The sequence below is a fragment of the Theobroma umbraticum genome, unplaced genomic scaffold, assembly GCF_002168275.2.
Source record: "Theobroma umbraticum cultivar Fairchild unplaced genomic scaffold, ASM216827v3 scaffold_86.0, whole genome shotgun sequence".
Lineage (NCBI taxonomy): Eukaryota > Viridiplantae > Streptophyta > Magnoliopsida > Malvales > Malvaceae > Theobroma > Theobroma umbraticum.
In genome coordinates this window covers 6,672,741-6,682,970 of record NW_018397263.1, presented here as the reverse complement: position 1 = coordinate 6,682,970, position 10,230 = coordinate 6,672,741, and the positions used below count along the sequence as shown (strand labels likewise).

Genomic DNA, 10,230 nt, shown 5'->3' with positions numbered 1-10,230 from the left:
CTATACAGGAGCTAAGAAACGCAGCCAAGTTGGAGACATTCCCAGAAATTGATCACCAAAATCAACCTCATTGAAAGGCTTCATTATTTCTGCATCAAACAAATTATGTGATCTCTTACTCATGGATTCATCCGCTGCCAAGTCACAAGAAGATGCTGACGGCGATGAGGGATAGGATTGAATAGTCGTTGAGTCCTTCCCCGTTAGGCTTTGCACGAGGCTCATGAATTCCTCCGGCCTTACATGGATAATCTTTGGTGACCTGAGATAGATTACAACAGGATTAATCTTGCTTCGGTCCGGATGTGATGATTTCTTCATCTTTGACGAAGAGTTGAAAACTTTCAAAGGAGCAGGTCTTGGACCTTGCAGTTGATCTCTTCTTCTAGTGGAGTTCCTTTCACCGGTATCATTTGAAGAACTCATCATCCAAGGCTAAAGTAAATCTACTTCTTGTATGATAAGGCTATAAATTTTGGAGACTGAACTGACTTTGAACTTAAGCTTAGATCAGATGAAATATGCTTGTATTTATATTGATGGTGCAGCAAGAAAGGGTCCATACAAAAAATAGATTGCCAGAAAACTTGGTCTGCTTTTGAATAGGTCTTTTTGTATTATAATAATACGGTGTTTTGGTAGAATCTGCCGGCTACGTTTTCAGGAAATTGTTTATTTAAACCTCCTTGGTTGAACAATGAATAGCAGGGGAAGGTGACAAATTCAGTCAAGTCAAAGTCGTCAGCCAATTTCTTTTCTTCTTTGATCCTAACCCCTAATTCCAAAATATGTCAACCAACTTCGCGTTGTTCTAACTAGCTTGTGGCCTTGAGCTAACCTCCCTCAGCCTTTTAGCTGAATTATAGAATTCAAAGGACAGCAGCTCGAAACTAATTTTCAGCCAAGTTTTGATTAATTAAATACATGCATGTTGACAAATCCTAATTTCTTCTTTTCAAGTAGGAATATTCCAATAGCAATCTGTTCTAACTAACAAGAGTGACATTACTCGAGTAATCTCTCATCAAAGTTTCCATAAAAAGTATATATAATTGTACTTGTTATTAAAAGATCAATAGCACCAGTCATCAGACAGTTCTATGATTTATAGTACAATACTTTTTCTCAATTTTAATATCTTAACCCAATTCACCTAGTCAACAGATGTAATTCACCCTCCGAGTGCTTCTCCTCATCAACATAATCCTCCTCACCTATTCTGAACATTGCATCGATCTTCCAAGGTTTCTTGCTTCTCCTTTGTGCAATGTCTAAAGTTGAACAACCGTTTGATTTCAATAACTATATATAAAATTAGTAGAAACTTAATTGTCAAACCATATTGGACTTTTCTTCTTGGTTCCACATTTTCTTTTTTCCTTTGGCTTTACCTACCTTGACCTTGTGGTCTGGATCACGATTCATGTTCTCGAAACCTACGAAAAAAAGCAAAAGAAAACAATGGAGATCTATGTTTGTTATTGCAAAGAAAGTAATGAGAGAATATAAACCCTATTTACGTATTACAGGCATGCATGATGTTAGATGCTTCACATATTTTGTTTTTTTTTTTATAGTTATTTATATTCCACCAGCAATCTTATTAGTGCTATGACTGGGGCAAGCTCTCATCAAATTATGTAGTATTAAATTGAAAATGCCGGTTATGCTTGTAACCGAAATTTTGAAAATACTAGTCGTCCAAAAGTTCTATCTGTTGGTTTCCCCCAATTCACTCGGCCACCAGATGTCAACCCTATGAATCCTTCTCCTACTGTATTATAATTCACAGTTAAAGTCTGCTTATTTTTCGCAATTAGTAAGTAGTGGACGTCTTCCCAAGTTTCTCTCTTTTCCATTGTGTGATGTGGTGCACAAAGTTGAAAATGCATATGTATGATTTCGATTACTTAAAATTTAATTAAGAAACCACATTGTCAAACCAAGTTACAATTTTCTCTTTCGGTGTTTCTGCATATGTTCTTTTGCCTTTGGTTATGTCTCAGGCTTTGCTGACCTTGACCATGTCAGGAACGGTGCTGGGTAGAATACTCAATTTTAAAATATTTGAACTTGAACCCAAATTAAATTTAATTATTCGTATTTTATTCATATTCGATTAAAAATCAATAACTAATTAATATCCGAATTCTCTCGAACTCCATAATATCTTCAAAAGAACTCAAACTTGACACATTAAATTATAAATAACATGGGTCATTGTTATATAACTTTATAAAAACTCAAGCCCAAAATAAAAAATAAATTTAAAGTTAATTTTTTATGTAGTATTAAAGAAAATTAAATAAATAAATTAAAACTAACTAATAAATTATAAATTAAAGTTTAAAATCATACTTAAAAAATTAATGAATTTTAGTGAGTATTACCTTAATTATAAGTAATTTATTAAAAATATATAAAATTAAAATTTAATATTAAAAAATTATTACTTATAATCGAGGTGCTAACTTAAGACCCTACCTAATCTCATCACAAATAGTAATTTTATTATACGAATTCAATTATAAGGTACTTAAATCTTACTTAATCAAGTTAGGCAGTGTGAGATATCTAAATATAAGGTATACATTTTCATCCCTAATTTATGTAATAGTTTCATAGTTTCGGAGAATTGAGAACGATCATAAAATAGGAGAGGTTTATAATTTGCGGTAGAGAAAACATCAATGAAAGATTTGGAATTCATTAATTATTAGTTGCAGGGTTTTGAAAGTTGATTGAACTCTGGAGCCTGCAATAAATTACTATGGGATTAAATTAATCAATTCCATTTTGAACATAGAAAAATAATATTTTGAAACCAGAAAGTGATCAGCAAGATTAATAAATGAAACATTATTATAAATCATTATTCTCTCATTGTTTAAAGCGGGACTGTTTCTCCTTTACATTAGAAATAGCAAGGAAAGCTTGGAAGTAGTTTTTTGAAATTAATTAGACAAAGAAAATTATAATAATTGCTGAGCATGCCTTTTGGCAGATAATATTTTTACTAAATGGGGCAATTAAAGGACTAAGCTGAAAGAATAATAATAACTAGAAGAGTACTTGCGCTACACAATGTGTGCAAAAAATTTTATAAACAATTGTATAAGAAATTGAATAGCAAATTTGAAGTTTGTGATTATTTTTGTAAATTGTTTAAAGAAATTTAAATAAAGTTATTTATTTATAATGAAGTCATTATTCAATGTACAATGTGTTTGAAGAAGGAAATGGAGTTAAATCAACTCGTTGGCAAGCTAAAGGATGATTGGAGGCTAAAGATGGAAACTTGGCTGGAATATCTCAAATTTGTCACTGTGAGTAGGATTTATTTTTGGATAATGCATGAGATGCATCACGCATTGTTAATGCGTTGCCATGGTATTAGAATAGAATGTGTGTATGTATATATGATTGCCTAGATGTAAGCTCATAGGCAAGAAAACCAAAATACGAATTGAGTGTCTATGTGTTGTGATCTAAGCCACGTGAATGGCTTATGATGTGTGAGCCTAGACTAGGAGGTCTAGAAGCTATGATGAATCCCTACGAGTAGATTATCCTAGATGAATGAGATGTTAAGAGGATCTGATTAAATGATGCCTTGGCAAAATAGAGGTACTTAGAAACTTAAACGAGTTTATAAACAATTAAAGCTGGATATATGTATATATATATATATATATATATATGATTTGTGATATATTGTGGACATATGGAATGGTTAAGGCATCATGGCCTCGTTGTAGATTCGTACTCCATTCGAGGGATGAATTCTAGACATTGGTCTAACTTGCGGTTAAGTGGAGTTCTATTCCCCTGTGACCTTTGTGTACCTCCAAGGATGATGGTAAGTAAGGACAGTGACATTAATCCAACCTATGATTTTCACTTGGAGTGCTTTGATGCCACCCGTCTAAGATTACTTTGGGTGATGTTGACCATCTAGAGATTACTTTGGTTGATGGCTTTGATTCTCCACTAGGTACTTTGGCACTGCACATGATTTGTTCTTCGCTAGCGGCTTTGCCTTGAGCATGATTTGATTTTCCATTGATTGGGCACTGTATGTGATTTGACTATGTCTAGGGGAGGACTACTCATTGATTTGGATTTCATTTGTATATGATATGAAGTAGCCATGGAAAGGCTTAGATAAATTGATGTAAATTTGAAAGGATACCTCGGTGACTAGAATGTGTCGTGGAGAATGATTAGAATATCTCTGAATGACTTAAAGAGTAGGTCTACTGATGAGTGTGATAAAGATTTAGAGACATCAAGGATGATGATGTGCCCTCACGTTGGAGACTTTAGGGATAATGGTATGCCTTATATTTGGAAATATTTGATAGAACATCTAGATACATGGATAGTGCATATATTTTATATGTGTTTAATATATATGATTTTGTTTATCTACACCACTCACTGAGTATTGTAGGACTTACCCATTTGTATACCAAGTGCAAATAATTAGGTCAGATAGCTGTGTGGTAAGGTCATCCAACGACAGACTGATTTTGGCATCGGTAGGTTCCCATCCACCTTGTCACTCCACTGCGTCTGTTACGAGCTTCCACTCCACACTTAGTTTGTTGTGTATGTAGGCACGCTGTGCCACATGAACTTCTATAAAGGTTGTTATGAGTGAACCTACCTTGGATGGCTAAAGTGTGGCTTTATGAATAGTTGAATGGATAGCCAGGGATAATATATTGTATTTTGATTTTCATTATGAATATTTGATTATTAAATCCTTTGGCTATGTGTTATATGAATTTGAACTCTGAGGCTTGCTTGGGTCTAGTGGGCTTGCGTACTGGACTAGTATCAGTCACAAACCCTTAGATTGGGTCATGATAGCTTGCTCCCGTCAAAAAGCATTGTATGGGTTGTGCTTGAGCTCAGAAAAAGGCATTGTTGCAAAGGTTATACTCGAGCCTTGAAAAAGTAATTTGATATAGTGGATTTCAAACTCCTTGGTGAGCCAAGGGAGAAGACATAAGCATCAGGGCCAAACCTCTATAAATATTGTGTCTCCCTTGTGTTTGTTAAATTTCCTATATTTGTGCTTTCACTTGCAAACCATTTTTCAATTAACTCACCAAAGGATTTTTATAACACTTCATTTCTTGGTCTTAAAAGGTTTTTCATGCTTACATTGCAAAAGAGTTTTATCTTGCGAAGGGGGCTTCAAAGAATTTTTTAAAATACTTAATTCACTCCCTCTCTTGAGGTTTTACCTTTGAGCTAACCACCATAACAAACAAGAAGTTAAAGACTATGAGTGTAAGTAATAAACATGACTCGTTTTATGTTCATTATATACTATTATATATTTTTATGCTTATTAACAATTTAAATATAATATTTCATTTAGTTTTTTATTTGTAGGAATCAAATGCTTTTACATTACCATAAAAGTATGTCTTTCCACTGAGATTCAATACGGTAGCATGGTTAGAGACGATTGGAGGTGCACAAACAACTTAGACGTTTAGGATGCCAACTACTAGCCTACCTGCTCCAATGTTTGCGTTGAAGTTTGTTTATGGTCTAACCCATTCTAGTAATGTTGTTTGAGCTTTTCCTCCTTTTGAACTCGAGGGTTATCAAGAAATTAAGGATTAAATGAAGAAGTTAGAGACCCAGATGCAATGTATCTAGGTGAGCCTTGAACTGCTCCATCATAGGTTTCCACCTTCATCACAATAGCCATAACCGTAATTGTAGTCACAGCCACAAACACCCTCTTCTGATGATATAATTAATTTTTCTCTTTATAAATGTTGGATTTCTATGTTTTGAGATGGATTTGAGCATATATATTCATTTTCATTTTTCATTACTTTGAAATACAGTTTCTGTTTTTTTCATTATTAATAAAAGTAATTTTAATATTATTATTTGAATATATTAATGTCAAATGTGAGCAGCGAATATAGCATATATAGGAAATACAAAATATTAAAAAAAAATTTGGTTTAAAATGATTAATTACTGATAGAAATATTAATAGATAATATCAACTACCAACACATTTCCATTCATATTTACTGACGGATTGTTCTCCATTGCTTATAGAGTTAAATGCTATACACACTGACCAAGCATTGCTTATGGAAGTATCGACAAAATCACTTTCATCATTGATTATTATCGGCAAAGATTTTTGATCGATTATTTGTATTGTCGACCCATCATCAAGCCAACAAATTTCATTATTTATTTATAAAATCTACAATAGAATACTTTGCAGGAGAAGTTTCCAACAAATTATTCCATCATCAATGGAATGAACATTATCAACTAGGGTATTTTCAACAAAAAGCCGGCAGCATTTTTTGTCAAAAAATTTATTGGTGTTTAGTATTACTGATGGATTGTTACTTTTTACCGACAAAATTTTTCATCAGTAAAGACCTACTTTTTTATAGTACACTATCTAGAAGCAAACAATTGATTTCTTTCTCAAATTGCCTTTAAAGACCATGAATACTACTCTTCCGGTGAGTCCACTTGTTTATAACTTGAGCTTGTTGAGTTTGTTGGTTGTCCTTGTTTTTACATACTCTTTCAATATGTCCTAATTGATTGCAATTCTTACACTTTGCATTAAGTATAGATAGTGAAAATTCTCAAAATATTTTCTTTTTTTTGTAGAAAGAACAAGGCTGATTCTTGTTTTTTTATTTACTTGTTGGCTTCTGGTTTCTAACTTATTTCTTATCCTTTTTTCTTCTATCACCATAGAACTTCTTTTTGTTGTTTTCAAAAGTGTTAATGTCTTTCAACTTTGCCTACATAGCACTCTTAGTGCTATCATCCAGCCTCAGGTGAAAAGCATTCACAAGCTTGGTCAAAGTCATCTTTGACAAATTTTTGGATTCTTCAATTAGAGAGATCTTGGACTTGAACCTTTCTGGCAAGTTTGGCAAAACCTTCTCCATAACTCTTTTTTGTAGTAAGTCTTCTCCAATTAGTCTTACTTGGTTCATAATTTTCATCCCTTTGTCAATGAACTCCTTTGCAGCTTCATTATCCTTCATTTTAAGCACCTCAAACTCCTTGAGCAGGTTTAAAACTCACATTTGTCTCATCTTCTTTAACTCTTGAAATTTTTCCTTGAGCTTGTCCCAATTTCTTTGGCTATCTCACTTTCAATAATCCTAGTGAAGATGGCATCTGTCACTACATTATGGATGCAAAATAGTGCCTTTTATCTTTTTGCTACTTTTTTAATGTGTTATTTAATTTAAGCTACAGTTGGATTAGTTCACAGCTCAAGGGGGTCTCCTCCTTGCTCAACTACTTCCCAATGATAAAAGGCTCTAAGGAAGTTTTTCATTCTAACAAATCAAGTAAAGTAGTTTTCACCACTAAAGGTAGGTGGTGATGAGGTTGTGAAATTATTTGAGGCCATTTTCTAGTTGAAGGTTGTGGTTGTATTGTGTGTGAGGTCAATAAAAGTGATGGTTTTGCTCTCCTAATAGGCCTTCAAGATCAGTAAAAGCTTTGAAACCATGAAGAATTTGACATAAATGAAGCTAACATTAACTTACAATTAGCCTGCCACAATAATTGGAGAGAACCAGAAAACAGAACAGGTGTTAAGCTACAATGTTGCATAAAAGGCTTAACGGAGCCTCACTTTCATTAATTACTTAAATACATGCTTCAAACACAACTTAAAAGCAAAGTTTGCACTTAATTTCTCTACTACTACACGTAATTATAATTTCTCTATTGCTACATGCAATTAGAAGTTAAGCAATACATTACCCATGCTTTTGATAAGTCTATCAAAAGCATGACACAAGTAACTATCACATTACAAAAACAGTGTGTCCTAAGCTTAGCCTTTACTGATTTGGTTGACAAAAGGTCTTCAATACAAGTCTTAATTCAACAATAAGTATTTTCATTGAATATGGTGTTTTCAACAGGAATTCCAAGATATAAAAAGTTTTGGCCTAATCATCAGCTGAAGCAGATATAAAGCAACTGTCAACTAAGTTATGTCACTAAGTAAAATCCTATTGAACTGTTAGCACCCTCAAACAATAGCCATTGAATTTTTTTTTTTTGACAACAAATCTACCATTGCCATCATAAAAAACCTTCTTTATCATGGCAGAACTAAATACATAAATATGATGTTTCAAGCCATTAGAAAAGCTAAGAAAAATAGTGAAATCCATGTTGAGTATTGTAGTTTTGAACATTAGTTAGTTGATATACAACCAAAGGACTAACCAAGAAAAAGTTTGAAGACTTAAGGTCAAAACTAAGGATATTCAAAACAATTCTCAAAGAGGATTATTAAAGCTAAGACTTTTTTTTTGCTTAACCAAAAGTGGAGTTATTTATATATAAATCAATGCTAAATACAATGTTAGGGTAGCATTAAAGCTATCTTGAAAAGTATAACACTTGGATACACCTTGTGACATATGCAAACATTAAGCCACTACATATATGGATATTGGATAAAGCGTTAAAGCATAATTATCCCACAAATCAGTATACGGTTGCAAAAAATTAAGATCACCACCATGTTGGAATTCATACAGCAAAGCTTCATAAGCCCATCAAGGTAGCACCAAATCAAAGCATCATTAACACAGAGAAAAACATAAACTGAAGTAGCCAACAAAATCAATACCATACCAACACAACCATACCATCGAAACACAAGCCAACAACTAAGGCTTCAACACTAATTAAATCCATAATAGTAGTGTAAACTTTCATGAATCCAACAAGGCAGCACTGAATCAGAGTAACATTAACACGTAGCAATATCACAAACTGAAGCATCCAATGGAGCCATTCATACTAACACCAATCAAAAGTCAAATCATACCAGTAATAACACAAGCCAACAATTAAAGCTACAATATCATCAAAATCCAAACCAGTAGCGTAAGCTTTGCAAACCCAACAAAGTAGCACTGAATCACAGCAACATAAACATAGAGCAATATATTGTTATGTCAATTTATATTTTATAATGCCTTTGGTAGGACATACAACCAATTCATGCAATGAAATGAAATCTACCATCAATTAGAACTTGTTCATTTTAGAGAAGAAAATGATGCTTCAATTTTATGTCTTTTTCTCATATATAAGTTGTAATTTAAAGTGGAAATCTAATGAATTTAGTTTTAGTTCCTTCTTTTTCAACCATTATTGCTTGAGAGACTGACAACCATTCTATTGAAAAATGATCGTTAACTAGTTTGGCATAAATTTTCTAACTGGTTAAGAAATATTATTAACTGATTAAAGTTTGAAGTGGTGGAAAACAGAAACTCTTTAATCAGTTAAGCAATATTATTAACTGGCAAATACTTTGCTAGAGAAAGCAACTGACAAGTGGCAAAATGACATTGATTTATATTTTATTTATTTCTTTGAAGTGTGAAACGCTTGCCTAAAGTGTCATTTAGCAAGTGCATTGTTTTTTTTTTGTTTATAGTTCTTGTCATTTTGTAAGGCTATTAAGCCTTTTTTCCCCTTTTTCTTTTTCTTGGTTGTTACTAGGCATATATACTTATACTTTGTTGTTTTGTGCTTAACTTGTTTTTACAATCCCAAAGCCACATCTAAGCTTGGAAATATTTTATACATATTTGTAGGTGATATATATACTGAAAAAAATGAAAATAATGTGAGTTTATTCCTTAAAATTTCTTTTTCTTTTGCTTTGTTTTTCATTCTTCCTCTCTAAAAATTTTCTCTAAGTGTTTTTCTTGTGATATCTCTCAAAATCTCTACATTGTATCAAAGCATTCTTCTTAAAGGACCTATGATTTGATTTTTTTTCTTGAAACTCCTTCAATTGTTAGTTCATCTTAGCATCAGTGGGAATAATAAGCTTCTCTATTTCAACTCCTTTAATTTTCTCAGGTACGTATTAATTATCAATTCTAGGCAGTGAAAATAATAGCCTATTTGAAGGCTTTTGATCTATAGGATGTAGTTAAAGTAGTTAGGGATCCTCTTATGCAAAGGCATGCCAATCCCACATTGGCTCAAATCAAACAACATAGTGAGAAAATTGCAAAATGCTACAAGGCATTGTCATGCCTGCACTCTACTATTTCAAAAAATATTTTTGCTAAAATTATGAACTATGATGAGCCTAAACAAGTTTAGGATAGTTTGAATGAAAAATATCAAGGAAGTGTGTGAACTAGGCAAATGCAAGCA

The 10,230-nt window shown here is 32.7% G+C and overlaps 1 protein-coding gene across 1 annotated transcript; it reads right to left on the bottom strand.

Annotated features, from left to right (window-relative positions):
- On the bottom strand, nucleotides 1-426 carry LOC110420917 (VQ motif-containing protein 8, chloroplastic-like). The gene has a single exon (XM_021434324.2). It carries the CDS (start codon nucleotides 424-426, stop codon nucleotides 1-3), a length of 426 nt encoding a protein of 141 aa, XP_021289999.2.
- Nucleotides 427-10,230: the final 9,804 nt, after the last annotated feature.

Excerpts from the sequence above, each read along its gene's own strand:
- LOC110420917 (XM_021434324.2), bottom strand. The coding sequence starts at position 426 with ATGAGTTCTTCAAATGATACCGGTGAAAGGAACTCCACTAGAAGAAGA.